This window comes from Garra rufa, chromosome 20 (assembly GCF_049309525.1).
Source record: "Garra rufa chromosome 20, GarRuf1.0, whole genome shotgun sequence".
Taxonomy (NCBI): Eukaryota; Metazoa; Chordata; class Actinopteri; order Cypriniformes; family Cyprinidae; genus Garra; species Garra rufa.
In genome coordinates, this window is record NC_133380.1 from 4,485,391 (window position 1) to 4,505,241 (window position 19,851).

General features: G+C 32.5%; 1 protein-coding gene across 1 annotated transcript in view; it reads right to left on the reverse strand.

Annotated features, from left to right (window-relative positions):
- Positions 1–19,851, reverse strand: part of sptbn1 (spectrin, beta, non-erythrocytic 1) — a 47,235-nt gene that overhangs the window by 12,968 nt on the left and 14,416 nt on the right. Inside the window, exons 11-28 of the mRNA XM_073825922.1 lie at positions 18,953–19,823; positions 16,984–17,121; positions 14,588–15,344; positions 12,846–13,048; positions 12,677–12,767; positions 12,124–12,270; positions 9,864–10,127; positions 9,565–9,789; positions 9,404–9,493; positions 7,961–8,239; positions 7,570–7,700; positions 5,764–5,968; positions 5,224–5,598; positions 3,473–3,717; positions 2,484–2,622; positions 2,315–2,399; positions 968–1,164; positions 769–872 (exon numbers count right to left, since the gene is read on the reverse strand). Of these exons, the coding sequence (XP_073682023.1) occupies positions 769–872; positions 968–1,164; positions 2,315–2,399; positions 2,484–2,622; positions 3,473–3,717; positions 5,224–5,598; positions 5,764–5,968; positions 7,570–7,700; positions 7,961–8,239; positions 9,404–9,493; positions 9,565–9,789; positions 9,864–10,127; positions 12,124–12,270; positions 12,677–12,767; positions 12,846–13,048; positions 14,588–15,344; positions 16,984–17,121; positions 18,953–19,823 (4,546 nt within the window). The remainder of the gene's footprint in view (positions 1–768; positions 873–967; positions 1,165–2,314; positions 2,400–2,483; positions 2,623–3,472; positions 3,718–5,223; positions 5,599–5,763; positions 5,969–7,569; positions 7,701–7,960; positions 8,240–9,403; positions 9,494–9,564; positions 9,790–9,863; positions 10,128–12,123; positions 12,271–12,676; positions 12,768–12,845; positions 13,049–14,587; positions 15,345–16,983; positions 17,122–18,952; positions 19,824–19,851) is intronic.

The window sequence follows — 19,851 nt, forward strand, 5'->3', positions numbered from 1 at the left end:
ATATATATATATATATATATATATATATATATATATATATATATATATATATATATATATAATATATTAAATTATATAACGTTTATATTATTTTTGTGATATATCAAATTGGTTTACTAAAATAATAATACACATAATATATGAACACAAGTATTTTATTTATATTAATACAGTACATGTAATTTTTTATATTAAGTCTTAAGACTCAATTTTGTGAATTTTTTGCTTAAAACAAAGAAAAAAATCTGCCAATAAATAATCATAATTTAAAAGGAAAACAAGAATAATTTTCTGACCTTATTGGCAGACAATTTTCTTATTTTAAGCATGAAGCCACTAATTATTTTTTACTACAATAACACTTAAAATACTAATATAAGCATATCATATCAATATTTTTTGTGATATTTTGTAATATTTTTCTTATATGAAGAAAAATATTACTTATATTAATCAATTATATTTTTATATTATTATTATTAATATTATAATTAATTACTTTTATATGAATATATTTAATAACATTTTACTAAAATACTTAATAAATTGATAGAAATACATTAGAGTACTCTTTTTAAGAACACTGCTTCTTAAAAACCTAAACAAACCTAAACATCACTCAACATCAGGAAATGAAACCGCACTGAATATTTACAAAACCACATTACCTGATAGTGTAGAAAAACATCTGTATGGCATGTCGCGTGTTTTCTATTACATCTATAGTTCCGCGCTTTGCTGTGGTACATGTGTGTGCGAGGTTTTTACCTTTGCTGTGTTTCTGCGTCCTGCGCCTGGACCGGCTCTGGCGTGGGCGGTTTCCTCCTCCTCTCTTCCTCCTCTTGCTGTCTTCTCACTTCCAATAACTCCAACTACCAGAATGAACAGAGAAGTTCAGCAATGACATCCCACTAACACACACACACACACTTCTGGGTGTTTTCTACACTCTCTCTCGCTCTCTTACCGTAGTCAGTCGCTCCAGCGCAGAGAAACGTTCCTCCCAAGTCGCGGCTGACTTCTCGAACGCTTCGTGACGCTTGATCAGCTTCTCCACTTCGTCCACACTCTGTCCCAACTCTCTGCTGGACAGGTACGGCTCCTGTCCCAGCAACCACGCCTCTGCCACGCCGGCGTCCCGTGAAAACTGGTGCACTTCCAAAACTGCACAAACACAGCAAAAGGGGAAGTCAGTGTCAATGATTTAAAGCACAAGCTGCCCACATCCGTTTACACACTTCCCTTTATAAGGTCTGAAATAAGTATATCTTGTAAATCGGTCAATTACGTAAACTATCTGTCCGACTGCATTTTTTAAATTAAAAATTGGCTTTAATGATTAAAATAATACATGTAATACATTAATGCAAATACATTATTTATATTAATACCAATACCAATAAACAAATATGCATTTACATTCATTTTATACTAAAGAAATAATATAAATATACAATTTATATTAATAAATTACATAACTTTTATATTATTATTCCAATATATTCAATTGGTTTACTAAAACAATACATATAATATATTAATACAAATATTTTATTTATATTAATACATTTACTTTTTTATATTAAGTCTTGTTTTCTGAAAAATACTCAATTTTTTTGCTTAAAACAAAACACAAAAAAATCGAATCTTAATTTAAAAGCAATTTGCTTATTTTAAGCATAAAGCCATTTCATTTGTATCATTTTATTTTAGAAAACAATACTTAATTGTATTTAATATTTTTTTATTAAATGAATACATTTGATAGATTAATATAAATACATTGTATTAATTTTATATTAATATTAATATATTAAATGTATTTAATTGATAAAATAATACATAATAAGTTAAGATAAATACATTATTTATATTTATACATTTAGTTTCATATTAATTTAACTATACAATAACAATAAATAAATAGGCATTCATATTAATTTTATACTAAATATTATAAAAGATTAATTGTATTTAATACTTTTAATTATTAAAAAAGATGCCATATATAAGAAATACCTTTCCGTGCTGTAATATATATTTCAAAATAAATAAAAAAATATATATATATATCAATAAAAATCTGTTTGTGAATTTTATGTGTATTTTTTATAATTTATTATTTCTATTTTAATTGTATATATATATATATAAACATCGAGATACAAAACTGTGTCAAAATAAGGCGAAAAGGTTATTTTAGCTAGTCTTTTTTTTAAGATTTCAACAAAAAAAAAAAAAACATGTCAAATACAGGGCAACCTCAAAATTATTCATAACACCAGAGTTTTGAGCCAGTTCCCATAATACTCACTCAGTCTAAGCCACTCCCATCTGTCTTCCCACTTGTCAATCATATCTTTCCTCTTGTCCGTCAACTGCAACAACTTCTCTTTGATCTGTGGGAGAGGTAAATGCACATGAAGGACTAGAACGAGATATCTAAAGATGGTTCTTCAATGGTTCCTGCAGATGGTACCCACCTCCTCTGATGCATAGTGTTTCCTTGCCAGGAGAGATTTGCCCAGCTCGATGCAGGCCGTAAAACTGTCATTACGGGCATCGATTTCAGCCTTGATGCCCTGATGGTTGTTCATGAGAAGCTCCACAGACGACACGTCCCTGAAGAATAATAAATATATTTATATATATTTATATGTATATATGTGCTATTCTAATTTCTATATTTATTTTATTATTTATTGATTTTATTTTTTATGTAAATTTGGAATTTTATATACATTTTTATTATATATATATGTGACCCTGGACCACAAAACCAGTCTTAAGTCGCTGGGGTATGTTTGTAGCAATAGCCAAAAATACATTGTATGGGTCAAAATTATTGATTTTTCTTTTATGTCAAAAATCATTAGGAAATTAAGTAAAGATCATGTTACATTAAGATTTTTTGTAAAATTCCCACTGTAAACCTATCAGAATGTAATTTTTGATTAGTAATATGCATTGTTAAGAACTTAATTTGGACAACTTTAAAGGTGATTTTCTCAGTATTTTGATTTTTTTGCACCCTTAGATTTCAGATTTTCAAATAGATGTATCTCGGCCAAATATTGTCCTATCCTAACAAACTATACATCAATAGAAAGCTTATTTATTGTGCTTTCATATGATGTATATATCTCAGTTTTGTAAAATTTAACCGTATGACTGGTTTTGTGGTCCAGGGTCACATATGTGATATTTTAATATTTATATTTAATTTATTAATTATATTTTTTATTTAAATTTAGAATTGTATATATATTTTATATTTATCTGCACAATGCTGTGGTATATATTTTAAAAATATATCTAAAAATAAAAATACACCTGTATATACATTTTTATTACATGATAGATATATATATATATATATATATATATATAAATAAATGAGATTTAACTAAAGTTCAGGCACATTTTCAGCATTATTGTCACCAATAAGCATAGCCAGGGTAGAACCACACACCTGGGCTTCTCCTGCGTCTCGATAAGGCGGATGACATCCTCCATCCAGAGCATGAGGTCCCGCACCATACTGAAGAAGCGGAACTTGTCTCCGGTGTCCAGCAGCCGCGCCCTTCGGCCCTCACAGGCCTCCAGCAGACTCCTCCAGGCCTCCAGCACCTCGCCTTCACGCCGCTGGATGTCGTCGGCTTTGTCTCCAGCATACGCTGACTGCAGGCGCACGGCGTCTTCCTGCAGCTGCCTGACCTGAGGACACAAGCAGGGGGCAGCAGTGAGTAAAACATCTGAAATACGCAGCAATTGATGCTTAAAGGACTCAATTAGTGGAGGAAAATTCAAGAGATATAAAATTTTAAGATCCATTAATTAAGTGAAGAGTCTTGGACAGTGGATTTAGCCGATTAAATCGGTTAATTTACTTCTTTGTTGTGCAATTTTGGACTCGTAAAGCAGGATGTTTACCTTCAGAAGTTAATGATGCACAAACGGCGGCTGTGAGACGAGTCCATATTGTGTCATTTGAGAAAGGGCTTTACTGAGGAGAGCATGCTCAAACAATATTAACGATATTTACATATAAACTACATATTAAATAAATCTATTTAATTGATATAATATGAATGTCATTTTATATATTATATATTAAAATATAATTATATTTTTTGTTACTATATTTACATTTGATTATCTTTGTAATTAAATAATTTAAATAATATACTTGATATTTTTTAAACTGAATATTAATTAAATTAATCTATTTTTTAAATGAATACTTTTTCTTATAGTTAAGTAAATATTTATATAAATATAAAAAAATGTTTGAATTACTCTAAAATGTATATACTATTAATTATATAATTAATGCGTTGTATACACTTTTTTTATAATTTTGTTTCTATGTTTTTAAGTCAAAAAATAGATTAAAAATACATTACCAACAGGATGACTGGAAGATATTACAAATGAAAAAGTATTTTCTATTATAATAAAATGTAATTTATTTTCACTGTATAGTTGATCAAATAAATGCAACCTTGATGAGCACATAATTATATATTAAAATATAATTATATTTTTTCATGATTATATTTTATATAATTTTTAATTTAATAATTTAAATAATATATTTTATACTTTTAAAACATAATATTAATTAAATTAATCTTAAAAATAAATAAATATTTATATAATTATTAAAGAAATTCTATGCGTTTTACAACATTTTAAAATCATTTCGTTTTTTTGTTTTTGAAAGTCAAAAAATAGATCCAAAATACATTAACAACAGTAAGATTATAACATTACAATTGAAAAAGTATTTTTTATTTTAATTATTTATATTATTTTTTTAGCCTTGGTGAGCATAAGAAACATAAAAAAATATCTTAATTATTCCAAACTATATTTCAAAGTATATATGCTATATTTATTTATTTCTCTCTCTCTCTCTCTCTCTCTCTCTCTCTCTTTCTCTCTCTCTCTCTCTCTCTCTCTCTCTCTCTCTGAGAGATAAATAAATAAATAAATAAATAAATAAATAAATAAATAAATAAAGCATATATACTTTGATATATAGTTTGGAATAATTAAGATTTTATATATATATATATATATATATATATATATATATATATCAAATCTTAATTATAAGTATAATTTTTGACACACACACATTATTTATTTTAGCTAACAGATGTTTATTATTATAAGTGTATTATTATCTGTGTGTGTTTCACAATCTGACCGACATACCTGCGTCCCAAGAGCTTGAATGTCGTGTTCAAATGTGGTGTGCATCCTCTGCAAGGTTTCCACTGTATTCTGGTCTCGGCCCAGCTCTTCTGGAAGCTTCTTATGCTTGTCCAGGATGCGGCCCAGAATCTCCTTGGCGTCGTGGTAGAACTTGTGCAGCTCGAAGGATGCTGCAAGAATCTGCGTGCGTGTGTCGATGAGCTCCAGCAGATCGGCCCAGGCCTCGTTCAGACCGTCCTTCCACTCGGCCACAGTCGCGGCGTCGGCGTGACCGGCGTTGATAAGTTCGTCAGCCATGCGGTTGACGCCGTCCACACGCTCCTGACCGATGTTTCCTGTGTCGCGAGCAAATTCACGGAAGCGCTCCTGCAACATCTATGATAGAAGAACACAAATGCATTTATTAGATAGCATTTTGTATATTTACTAATTTAAGCCTCATTTAATTAGCACAGTCTAACCTTAACCCTGAAATGAAAATGTTGACATTTTAAGGTAGCTGCAGATCAAAGTGTGTTAGAATTCAATTTTGGGACTCACAGTGACGTGTTCATAGTCTTGTCCGAGCTCGTGAGATCCAGCCACCACCTCTCTCTCTGCGATCCACTGCTCCAGATCATCCACCTCCCTGTTAAGCTGGAAGAGGCGGAACCTCTCCTCCAGTTTGCCTCTTCTTTCCTCTGATAGGTCCTTCAGTCCAGCGTACAGCTTATCCACCTGTGATTGACGCATGCCGATCCTCTCACTGCAGCACAGACACATAAGAAGACTTATTGAGTTGGTCAAGATCATAAACAGAAATGGTCAGTATAAGATGTTAATGTAGACAGAAGAGCGAAGATAAAATCAATGTCAAAGTTAGAATGTTTCAAAATGAGACACTGACCCAGGTTTAGAATCAAAGTTAGTTTTAAAGGCAGAATCATTCAAATCCAGATTTAGAATCAAAGTAAGAATCAGTTTTAGAGATATAAATCAGAATAATATTCAAAGCCAGAATTAGAATCAAAGTCAGTTTTAGTGTAAAAACAGATTCAGATCCAGATTTAGAATCAAAATTTTAGAGGTAGTCAAAATCAGATTAACGTTCAAATATAGATGAACAAAGTAAATTATTTTAGAGTCAAAATCAGATTAAAAATCTAAATCTAGATTTATGAATCAAAGTCAGCTTTAGAGTCAAATTCAGATTCAAATCCAAATTTAGAATCAAAGCCCAAGTTTATATTCAAATCCAGATTTAGAGACAGTCTTTTTCTGAGTTAGATTAAAAATTTGATTATTATTCAGATCCAGATTTAGAATCAAAGTCCAAGTTTTAGAGAAAAAACAGATTCAGATCCAGATTTAGAATCAAAGTTTTAGAGTCAGAGTCTGAATTAGATTAATGTTTAAATCTAGATTTAGAATCAAAGTCAGTTTTAGAGTAAAACAGATTCAGTTTCAGATTTAGAATCAAGTCACAATCAGATTAATGTTCAAATCTAGATTTAGAGTCAGTCCATTTTAGAGGCAAAGTCATACTAAGATTCAAATACAGATTTAGATTTAAACTAATAGTCAGTCTCAGAGTTATAGTCAAAATCAGATTTAAATCTGGATTTAGAATGAAACTCAGTTTTAGAGTCAAAATCAGATTAATATTTAAATCCAGATTTACAATCAATCAAAGTCAGTTTTAGAAGAAAAACTGATTCATATTTAGAATCAAAGTTTTAGAGTCAGAGACAAATTTAGATAAATGTTTAAATCTAGATTTAGAATCGGTCCATTTTAGAGTCAAAGTCAGAGTAAGATTCAAATACAGATTTAAAATTAAAGTCAGTCTCAGTTTTAGAGCCAAAATCAGATTAATATTTAAATCCAGATTTAGAATCAAATTTAGTTTTAGAGTTTTAGTCAAAAGCAGAATCAGATCCAGATTCATATTTAGTCAAAATTTACATTTAACATTTAAATTTAGTCAGTTTCAGAGCAAAAGATTCATATCTATATGTAGATTTAGAATCAGCTTCTAAATCAATTCAGCCAGCGTCAGAGCCAAAATCAGATTCAGATCCGGATTTAGAATCAGTCAGTTTTAGAATTAGATTAAAAATCCTATTAATATTTAAATCCAGATTAAGAATCAAAGTCAGTTTTAGAGTAAAAAACAGGTTCAGATCCAGATTCAGAATCAAAGTTCAAGTTTTATTCAGACAGCCAAAATCAGATTCAGATTTACGGTAAAAATCAGATCCATATGTAGATTTAGAACAAGATCAATGTCAATATCAGATTCAGCGTTGAAACGAGACGCAGATTCAGATGATATAATTGTGAACAATGTGTGTTTGCGTTCTGTACCTCTCGGGGTGGTTGGCAGCCACCAGGCCTCGGCTGGTCTTGGACAGTTGGTGCACAGTTTCAGCATAGTCCTCCACCGCTTGCTCCAGGATCTGGTGTTTCTTCAGCATGGCCACTGAACTCTGCTCATCCTGAGAAGAACAAGTGCAACATTTCAGAAAAGCGGCATAGAAATATTTCTGCTAAAGTGAACATTATCTTGAATTAAGCAACACTACACAGCTGATCTAATAGATATCACCATATTTCCACACTTAATTAATCATAGTATATTAGGACATTTGTACTAAAATAAGATGTTTTCTTTCCACTAGTCTAAAAGCCAAAAGCAAAATAGCCTATAATCTCAAAACTGTCATTTCCAGATTTCATTCATGTAAATGTAACAGACCTTGGCCTTCTCTTCAGACATCATGTAGAGCTCCTGTTCGCTCATCCAGGCTTCAGCTTCAGCTGCATCAAAGTAGTACTGCTGGGCCTTATGGGCCTCCTCGAGTCTGGTGTGCCGTTTCTCTGTCTCCTGGATGATCAGGCTCCACAGCCGCTGCAGATCGGACAGACGTGCTTGGATGGCTTCCACGTTGGGGCTGTCGGCCTTCAGGATGCTCTGGCTGCGATCGAATATGTCATCACAACGCGGCTGATGGCCTTGGATCTCCTTCTGTAATGTCTGTGGATATATGGACACTGAGTAAGTGTGTGTTAAAAACCTGTACTTAAAAGAATAATAAATGTGCAATAACAGCCTAAATTATTGTGACAACACACAGCAAGCAGTTCAAAAGTTTGGGGTCAGTAAGATGTGTCTCTTTTGAATTAAAAATACAGTAAAAACAGTAATACTGTGAAATATTATTACAATTTCAAATAACTGTTTTACATTTGAATATATTTTAAAATCTAATTTATTCCTGTGATTTTCAGCATCATTACCGCAGTCTTCAGTGTCACATGATCCTTCAGAAATCATTCTAATATGCTGGTTTGCTGCTCAAAAAACATTTCTATGATTTTTATTTTTAAACATTGTATTAATTTTTATTTAAATTTTAGTTTTAGTTATTTTAGTACATCAAGTTAAATTAAATTAAAATTAGAAACCAGCTATTTATAATATTTATGGTTTTCATTTTAGGTTTAACACAAATTTTAGTGTAATTTAAACTAAAAAAAATTAAAAGATTTCAAATATATCTGTTTTCCATTTTATTTTATTTTATTTTTTAGCTTATTTCAAATAACAAAAATCTTTTTATTTTAATTTTATTGTTTTAATTTAAGGTTAAACCCAGAGTCTAGTTTAATTTAAACCCTTAACACTATACATGTTTTTTTAATAATAATTTAATGCATTCTTGCTAAATTAAATGTTTTTGTTGTCGTTGTTGTATTTTTGTAATTTTTAGTCATAGTTGTATTCATTTTCATTTAAATTTTAGTTTTAGTTATTTTAGTACATTAAGTTAAATTAAATTTAAATTAAAACCCCAGCAATTTTTTTTCTTCCATATTTCAATATATATATTTTTAGATATTCAGGATTTTTTTTGGAAATTTTGGAAAGTGTCTGACAAATTATTTTGCAACCCTAGGTTTAACAAATTTTAGTTTAATTTAAACCCTTAACATTATCAATGTTTGATCAATTTAATGCATCCTTGCTTAATAAAAGTTTTTTTTTCCATAAAAATCCCATAACTTTAGAAGAGTGTTGTATAAATAAACACATATAATGTGTCTGAATGAAGCACTGATCTAAAACAGCTCTAATTTGTGTTTGTTTCTAAACAATAATTTAAAAATGAGATATTTTGAGCACATCGTAACACATTACCTGGTTCTTCTTGATAAGCAGTTGAACGGTCTGTAAATTGTGGCCATGGTCTGTTGACGTAGCAAGAGGCATTCGCTCCTCAACCCAAAGCTGTCGAGAAACAACAAGTTAAACACAAGAACAGCTAAACATTCCAACACATATTTACAACCCAAACTTACAATCTCATCCTCCATGTCACGGTTAAACTGATGAATCTCACGAGAGGCCATGAGGAAGTCCTTCCGTTTCAGCAACGGCTCCAGCAGCTCCTGAAACTTCAGTTCCACCACCTTCCGGCGTCCATCCACCTCGTCCGTGTCCTTTCCTTCCTGTCTCAACACGTGAGCTTGAGACTGAAGCTCCTCCACCTCCCTCTGACGCACCTCCACCTGGTTCTCCAACATCTGAACACAAAAGAGAAGAGTTAGACTCGTCCTTCACCATATAAACCCAGCCGTCAGCTCTGATCATCTCAAACCTGTTGTTTCTTGAGCAGGATGTTGACGCTGGTCAGATCTTTGCCGTAGTCGTCCGATTGGATCTGACCCTCCAGACCCACCAGCCATTTGTCGAGGTCAGCGCAGCTCTGGGTGAAGAGCTCGGCTTTGTTTGCGTCAAACAGACATTGGGCTTTAGTCTGAGTCGTGGTTTCTAGTTCGGTCCACATCTTCTGCAGCGCCGCCAGCTTTTCTTTTACTACGGCTTCTGTTTCTGGCTTCTCTGAGACCAGCTGCTTCCCTTCCTGCAGAGACAGAGAATGACATTACATTAAATGTAATGAAATTACACTTACATTCATGCATTTAGCATTCGCTTTTGTCCTGAGTGCCTTACAAAGACTAACAAAAGCAATCTGTCAAATATTTGTGATATACAATGGCAGGTTTATTAGATATGACATTTAGTGTCACGTTACAAAAAAATTAAAGTCTGACTTTTTTCGTATAATATTTCAACATTATTCTCGAAATATGAGAAAAAAGTTGAAATATTTTAAGAATAAAGTTGAAATATTTTCGAGAATAAAGTCAAAATGTTTCGCGAATTTAAATCGTAGAAAATAAAGTTCTAATATTTTGAGAGTATAGCCTATAATACGCATGCAAATAACCCGGATTGAGAGCACCATGAGAAGTTGCCAATAGCAATAAGCTTTGTGCTTTTGGTACTTTTAATGTCAAAGTCTCAGGTTTAAAAATCAGTTTATAGCAAGATGTAAAAGAGAAGTTCTCAAAACACCTTGACCTTATTCTCACAAATCTGACTTTATTTTCTTAGTATTTCGACTTTATTCCCGTAACATTTCGACTTTATTCCCGTAACATTTCGACTTTATTCCCGTAACATTTCGACTTTATTCCCGTAACATTTCGACTTCATTCCCGTAACATTTCGACTTCATTCCCGTAACATTTCGACTTCATTCCCGTAACATTTCGACTTCATTCCCGTAACATTTCGACTTCATTCACGTAACATTTCGACTTCATTCCCGTAACATTTCGACTTCATTCCCGTAACATTTCGACTTCATTCCCGTAACATTACGACTTCATTCCCGTAACATTACGACTTCATTCCCGTAACATTACGACTTCATTCCCGTAACATTACGACTTCATTCCCGTAACATTACGACTTCATTCCCGTAACATTACGACTTCATTCCCGTAACATTTCGACTTCATTCCCGTAACATTTCGACTTCATTCCCGTAACATTTCGACTTCATTCCCGTAACATTTCGACTTCATTCCCGTAACATTTCGACTTCATTCCCGTAACATTACGACTTCATTCCCGTAACATTACGACTTCATTCCCGTAACATTTCGACTTCATTCCCGTAACATTTCGACTTCATTCCCGTAACATTTCGACTTCATTCCCGTAACATTTCGACTTCATTCCCGTAACATTTCGACTTCATTCCCGTAACATTTCGACTTCATTCCCGTAACATTTCGACTTCATTCCCGTAACATTTCGACTTCATTCCCGTAACATTTCGACTTCATTCCCGTAACATTACGACTTCATTCCCGTAACATTTCGACTTCATTCCCGTAACATTTCGACTTCATTCCCGTAACATTTCGACTTCATTCCCGTAACATTCCGACTTCATTCCCGTAACATTTCGACTTCATTCCCGTAACATTTCGACTTCATTCTCGTAACATTTCGACTTCATTTTCGAAATATTTCAACTTTATTCTTGAAGTATTTCGACTTTATTTAAAAAATATTTTGCCTTTATTCTCTTAGTATTTTGACTTTATTCACTTAGTATTTCTACTTTATTCACGTAATATTTAGACTTTACTCTCGTAGTATTTCGACTTTATTACGACTTCATTACAACACAATTCTGACTTTAAAATTGTGAGATATAAATTCAAAATTGTGAGAAAAAGTCAGAATTGTGATTTTTATTTTTTATTTCATGGCAAAAACAAGCTTCCATGATGTAAAGAGACTAATTCCAACAGCTAATCATTAAAAATAGTGATTTTTATGATAGCTGATTTATATGATAACTAATGCTTTTACACATTTCTACTAAATATCATAAAAGTCTTGCTTTCCAGTAATATCTGAACGTTTGAATTGATCAATATCTCACAAAACAATGCATTTTCCTTTCTGATTAAATTGAGTCTTATAAGGCATATTGTCTAAATGTTAATGCTATACCATACAATGCTTTAAGGAATTACTGAATGCATAAAACTGACCTTCTCGATTTTGTCCAGCCATTCTTTGTTGGACTGCAGTTCTGCCATGAAGGCCTGATGTTTGAGCCATTTGCTGTGTAAGTTGCGAGCTTCATCGTAGGACATGTCCTGTGCTGTCAACATCTTCTCATTGATCCACAAAGAAAGCTGAACAGAGGACACAAAACAGTCAAGTCAACTATATTAACTACTATACTTATTTTTTTAATCTTATTGTAAAATATTACAATAATAAAATGTCTTTTTTTTAAACATTTTTATTTAGAAAAAACAAAATCACAATATGGCTTAGAGCAAAAATATGATTTGAAACTGAAGAAATTAAAATAAATGTTAACTGAAATAAAATAAGATATAAGATAAAATAAGATACATAAAAGATAACATTTTTTAATTTACATTTTTAATTATGTATACATTTTAATTCTATGTCAGACATATAAAAAAATACATACTAAAAATGCCGAACTGCAAATAAAATGAAGATATAAAATAGAACCTTATTCAAAATATTAACAGAAACTATAATAGTTTCTCAATAATAACAGCTCACCTCCTGGCAGTCCTGCAAGAACTTCTGCAGGTCTCTGTTGTCCTTCAGCTTCATTAGTAGCTCCACGGCTGCCTCACGGTTCTTCTTATGCCTGTAGGTTAGATGTTTGATGTTGACTTTTCTATCTATTATTTCACTTTTATTTGTTTAATTGCATGTGTTGTGTTACCTGTCGTCGATGGAGGCTGCTCTCTCCTGGATGCGGTCAGCATTGATGTTTCCGTCACTGGCCAGTCTCCTTCCGGCCTCCACCACTCCATTGATCTTGTCCTCATTGGCGTCCATGGTGGTCATGAAGTCCTCCTGTTTCTTAATAGCAGCTTCGGCTCCTTCAAGGGTGGTGGGCATCTCGGTGTGGGCCAAAACATACTCCTACAGAAAGATATAGAATAAATCGCTCAGACGAAGCTTAAACTTTTTGTTTAAACTTTTAAAAATAATAATTATTATTATTATTAATAATAATACAAATATTACAAGAGTACAATTTCTTGTTTTGTTTAACATTTTTATTTAGTAAAACAAAATCACAATACGGCTAAGTGTAATTATATTGAAAAAAATAGTATTTTAATAGTGTAATTTTATATTTCAATACTAAAATCGTATATTTTGTTTAATATTTTCATTTAGTAAACCAACATTTCTTAAAAACATGATTTTTAAAATTTTTCTGTAAAATATTATAATAATAAAATGCCTTGTTTTAAACATTTTTATTTACAAAAAACTAAATCACAATATGGCTTAGAGCAGATATCAAAAATATGATTTGAAAATGAAGAAATTAAAACAGGAAAAAATATTACTATTGTAATTTATAAATAATTATTTTTATTTCATTTTATTTAGTAAACAATTTTCTTAAATACTTTTATTTTACTGTGAAATATTACAATAACTTTTTTTTAAAATTTCTATTTAGTAAAACAAAATCACAATATGTGTAATTATTTATAAAATAAAAAAATAATACTGTCATTTTAAATACTATTATTACTATTAAATACTCATTTTAAAATTTTATAGTGAAATATTACAATAGTAAAATCTCTTATTTTGTTTAATATTTTTATTTAATAAACCAAAATGTCTTAAATAACTTTTTTTTTGTCAGTAAAACAATTTCTTAAATACTACATTTTTATTATACTGTAAAATAATAAAACACATTTTATTTAAAAACATTTTATTCAGTAAAACAAAATTACAATTTGGCTAAAGGTAATTTAAAAGAAATAGTATTGTAATTTTAAATACTATATTAACTATTAAATACTCATTTATTAATCTTATTGTGAAATGAAAAGTGAAATGTTTTAAAAATGTTATTAAGCAAACCAAAATGTCTTAAATAACTACACTTTTTATTTTACTGTACAATATTACAACACATTTTTTTTTAACATTGTTATTTAGTAAACCAAAATTTTTAACTACTTTTCATTTTACTGTGCAATATTGCAATAATAAAATGTCTTTTTTTAACATTTTTATTTAGCAAAACAAAATCACAATATAGTGTGTATAGAGCATAGTGAAATTATTTAAAGAAAAAACGTACTATATTACTATTAAATACTATTTATTTTATTTTATTGTGAAATATTACAATAGTAAAATCTCCTTTTTTTAATTAATATTTGCATTTAGTAAACTGAAATTGCAATATGGCTTTAGTGCAATTATCATAAAAACGAAAAAAATGTATAAATTATGACAAAAAATATTAGTATTGTCATTTAAAATATTTTTTTCTTAAATACTACAGTACATGTTTGTTGTTCTATAGTAATTTTTTAATTGCAATGGTAACATTTCTCATTTTCTTAGCAGTGATGCCATAGAAGAACCCTTTTTTCTTTAAAAAACTCTAAAGAAGCTTTATTTTTAAGAGTAAAACCAAGTTACCTGGTTGTTGAGGAAGGCCTCGGCTTGTTTGGTGTCTCTGAGGAAGATCTGATAGGCGTGAGACTGCGACAGAAGGTTCTGCCGGTTCTCCCACATCTTGTGGAGCTCGTTCCATCCGGTATCCAGAGCCTGGAGCCTTTGTCTCAAGAACATGTACTGAGCGTCCGTCTGTCCCTGCGTCACCATCTCGCCCATGTCCCTCATCTTCTGGTAGTCCTCTTCGTAGTTGTTAATCTCGTTCTTGATGCCTTCGTGCTGGGCCAGAAGCTTCTCGGCCTCGGCTAGCGTATTGGGCATGTCCTCGGACGCGATGGCCGTCTGCGTGCGGGAAAGCCACGACTGGAAATCGTCCAGCTCACGGAGGAACTGCTGCAGCTTGCTGGCTTCCCCGAGAGACGCCTCACGGTTTTGTAGGGTTTCTTTCATCTCCTCCCAAACGGCGGTGATCTCCGCCAGCCGTCCCGTGATGGCTTTGGCCTGGTCGGGGTGTTCGCCGGCCAAGCGCTCCGCCTCTCCGCGGAGGTCGCCCAGTTTGGCTTCGATGGCGGCCAGATCGCGCTCCATGCCGGTGAGCTTGCGCTGGAGGGCCATTACGCCCGTCAGGTCGTTGCCCAGCTCCTGGGTGGACTCGATGACTTTGGTCTTCTCGCGGATCCAGGATTTGGTCTCGTTACAGTCGAGGTGGTAGTTCTGCACGCCCAAAGCTGAGTTTAGGGACTCTTTCTTCTGGTCCACCAGATCGCGGAACTGACTCCACCTGCGGGTGAGCATCAGATTGGAGTTTAATATCTGTTACCTACAGGATCCCTGCTGGTTATGTGCTAGTTTAGACATGCTCGGTGTATCTATTGAAGGAAGTTGACCAGCATGCTCAGATGGTTCAGTTACGTTAAGTTAAGTTGTGTTCAATGAGTAGAGGAAGGAGCTAGCAGTCATACAGTGCCTTGCAAAAGTATTCATACCCCTTAATTTTTTTTTCACATTTTGTTTTGTTGCAGCATTATGTTAAACTGCTTTAAATTTGTTTTTCCCCACATCAATTTACACTCCATACACCATAATAATGACAAAGCAAAAACCAGATTTGCAAATTTTACAAATTTATTAAAAATAAAACACTGAAATAGGTACATTGCATAAGTATTCATACCCTTAACTCAGTCCATAGTTGAAGCACCTTTACAGCCTCAAGTCTTTTTGGGTCTGATGTGACAAGCTTTGCACATCTGCATTTGGCAGTTCTCTGCCATTCTTTGCCTCACCTTTTCACCTCTCAAGCTCTGTCAGCTTGGATGGGGGCTGGCAGACATTTTCTAGAGTCCTAGTTGTTCCAATCGTCTTCCATTATGGAGAATGCTTCTGTGAACCTTCAATGCAGCAGATTTTTTTTCTGAACTCTTCCCTAGATCATTGCCTTAACGCAAGTCTGTTTGAAGAATTTAAGTAGTTTTATTTTATTTTTTTAATTGTTACAAATAATAATAATAATAATAATAATAATAATAATAATTATTATTATTATTATTATATTTTTTTAAATGCTTGGTTTTACAGTGAAATACTACAATAGTGATATTTCTATATGCATATTTTTTATTTACATGTTTTTTAGTGATATTTATTTAGTAATTTAGTATTTAGTAATTAAAAATGAATTAAGACATTTAAAAATATAGTAATTTAAAAATAAAACTATTATTATTATTTTATTAATATTTTTCATAAATAATTATTTTACACTGAAATATTACAGTAATTTGTTTAGAAAAAGAAAGAAAAATACTATTATGTTTTTCTTAAATGCTTTATTTTTTATTTTACAGTGAAATACTACAATAATAATATATCTTATTTTGAAGAAATGAAGACTGACAAAAACATTAGTATTGTAATTTAAAAGTCTTTTTATTCTTCTTATTATAAGACTGCAAAAATGTTAGCATTGTATTTTAAAATAAAATTTTTATTATTATTATGCTTTTCTTAAATGCTTGATTTTTTTATTATAACGTGATATACTACAATAGTAATATTTCTTGTTTTTTTATTTACATAATTTTTACAAAAAATTACATAAATATGTCAATAATTTATTTTATTTACATAATTGAATGTTTTTATAAAAATGGAAAAAATAGTGTAATTTATAATAAAATTGTTATTATTTTACAGTGAAATACTACTATAGTAATAATTCTTATTTCAAAGAAATAAACACTGCAAAAAATCTTAGTATTGTAATTTAATTTTTATTTTTTTTTATTTTTTTTTTCCACCTACCAGTATTCCACATGTTCTGGTCACCAGCTATACTAGTACTTTCAGCAGGTATTTGTGCTTTCGAAACAGAACAAACAAATAAATAATTTGGCACAACTCAGAGTGCTATGACTTGCCTGGTGTTGAGTTTGTCTTGTTGGGCTTTGATGTCTTTCTCGCTGGGGTGTCCGTTGTGTATGAGCTGCCTGGCGATCTGATTGACAACGGCCACACGTGACGCCTGGTTATTCATTTCAGGCTCCAGACTCTCAAACCTGGAGGGTAATAAATGATAATGAATGAATAATAATGTTTTACAATATGGGTCAATTTGTCCTTGAGAAATGGACAACGTGATGTGTGACCACACCAAAGTGACTTCAATCTGCTATCGACCACAGAGAACATTCAGACGTTCATTTGTACTGCTGTTCTGTTCTCCAGCGGCGTGACTCAGCATGAACAGCTGCTGCAGTAAATGCTCCTAATTATGCCGGCTTGAGAAAGCCAAAATTCTGACCTACTGCTTAAATGTATTATTAAGACAAAAATTTCAAACACTAACTATTCCTAAAGCTTTTAAGCTACATCTGCCAGAATAGCCTAGCAACCGAATAGAAAATTCTGAGTGGCTGCAAGGACTTAAAACAGTTAAACATTAAAACTGTAAAAATACCTTTAAAAAAACTACATCAAACTTAAAACTGCTTCAAACTTCAATCTTTTTAACTACACCAAACTTAAAACTGCTTCACATTTTTAAGAAATTTAGCTTTTAAAACTACCTTTAACTTTAAACTACTTCAAGATGTAAGCTTTTTAAGCTACTTCAAACTTAAAATTGGTTCAAAATGCGCATATTAAAAATTTAAACCTTGAAACAGTTTCAAGCTTTTAAAACTACTTTAAACTTAAAATACTTCAAATTTAAAGCAGCTTTAAACTTTTAAAACTACATCAAACTTAAGTGCTTCAAATGTCGGCCTTTTGAAACTTAAGTCAAACCTAAAACTGCTTCAAACTTTTAAAATGCCTTCAAACTTAAAACTGCTTTAAAATTTACATTTTCAAAGATACTTACAATTAAAAACAACTTTAAACTTTTAAAACTGTCAAACTTAATACACCTTCAAATCTTAAGTTTTTAAAACAAATTCAAATTTAAAACGACTTTAAAAACTGCTTCAAACTAAAAGCCTTTTAAAATGTAACTTTTTAAAACTATTGCAAACTTAAAACTACTTCAAATTGCTTTCAAACTAGTAAAAAAAATCAATATACTTTAAACTTAAAAGTGCTTTAAAATTAAAGTTTTTAAAAATACTTTACATTTTAAACAGCTTTAAACTTAAAACTACTTAAAACTTAATACTTAAAACACCTTGAACTTTTAAGATTAACTTAAAACTGCTTCAACATTAGAGCTTTTTAAATTATTCCAAACTTAAAACTGTTTAAAAAAAATCAAGCTTTCAAAACAGTTCAACATTGAAAACTATTTATAAACTTAACACTACTTTAAACTGCTTTAAAATTCAAGTTTCTAAAAACACTTCAAATTTAAAACAGATTTAAACTTTTAAAACTACGTCAAACTTTAAATGCCTTCAAATCTTGAATTTTTAAAACTACTTCAAAAGTTTTTAACAACTTAAAACTGCTTTAAATTTTTAAAAACTACTTGAAACTCATACTTTTCAAATTAATTTAAACTTGAAGGTCCTTCGAAATTCAAGCTTTATAAACTTCAAACTGCTTTAAACTTTTAAAATTACTTAAATTTTTAAAAAAGCTTTAAAATTCAAATTTAAACACCTTCAAATCTTGAAATTTTAAAACTACTCCGAACTACTACAAAAGTTTTTTAAAACTACTTAAAATTTACAACTGCTTTCAATTTTTAAAAACTAGCTAAAGCTCCTTCAAACCTTGAACTTTAACTATTCTAAAGTTTTTAAAAATACTTCAAATCTTCAAACTATTTCGAATCTTCAAGCTTTTTAAACCACTTCAAACTGTCTGGCTAGGTTTTCTTAAGCAAGTCCCAACTAATTGGCACAAGTGTGTGATTAATATAACTACAAAGATAGAGACTTGACCCCTCACCTGTGCTGAATGACCTCAAGGTCCTCCAGTTTCTCTGGGATCTCCATGCTGTTGAGCCACTGCTCCTTCTCATCAATCCAGAGCTCACAAGCATCTGCCTCGCTGAACATCTTATAGAGCGCCAGGGCATCCTGCAGGGCCTGTTTCCTCAGCCTGGTGAGCTCCGAGACCTCCTTATAGCGCTCCTCGATGCCCGCCAGCCGTTCGTTGACGTTCGCAGCCTGCACCTGTTCGGGAGGCAGGGACTGGGCCTGTTCGTGAAGGGCGTCGATCACCGGGCGATAACTAGCCACCTCAGTCGACGCGTCTTTGTGTTTCTTGACCAAAGCTTGAGTGGAGAATTCATCGTGGCCAACGTCAGCGGTGGAGACGATTCGGAGCGCGTCCAAAGTCCAGGCGTCGACATCGTCCGCGTCGGCCTGGAACTGGTGAAGGCTGCAAGCCTCTTCCAAGCGCTTTTTCCTCACCGCAGCTAGCTGTTCCAGAGCGGCCCATTGGGCTTGGACGTCTGCGATACGTTCACGAATCTTAGCTTCGCCGAAGTGCCCGGCGTCGGCCATAGCTTGACCTTCGCGCACAGTGTGCTGGAGGTGACCGGCTCGGCCGCTCATTTCGTCCTCGAGAGCGCGGTGTTGACTCAAGAGACGCACGGCGCCCGTCAGATCCTTACCGCAGTCGTCTGAGGACAGGATCTGCTCTTTCTCACGAATCCAGCCCTCTTCCTCTGCCATCTCCCAGAAGAACTTCCAGAGGCGACGGGACTCTTCTAGGCGGGCGCGGCGTTCAGCTGCTAGCTGGGTCAGTTCCTGGTAGCAGAACTCCATGTGGGCCACGCGATCACGGATGACCTGAGGGTCACAGGGTTTGTAGCCTGCATCGGAGGGGGAAGATAGAAAGCG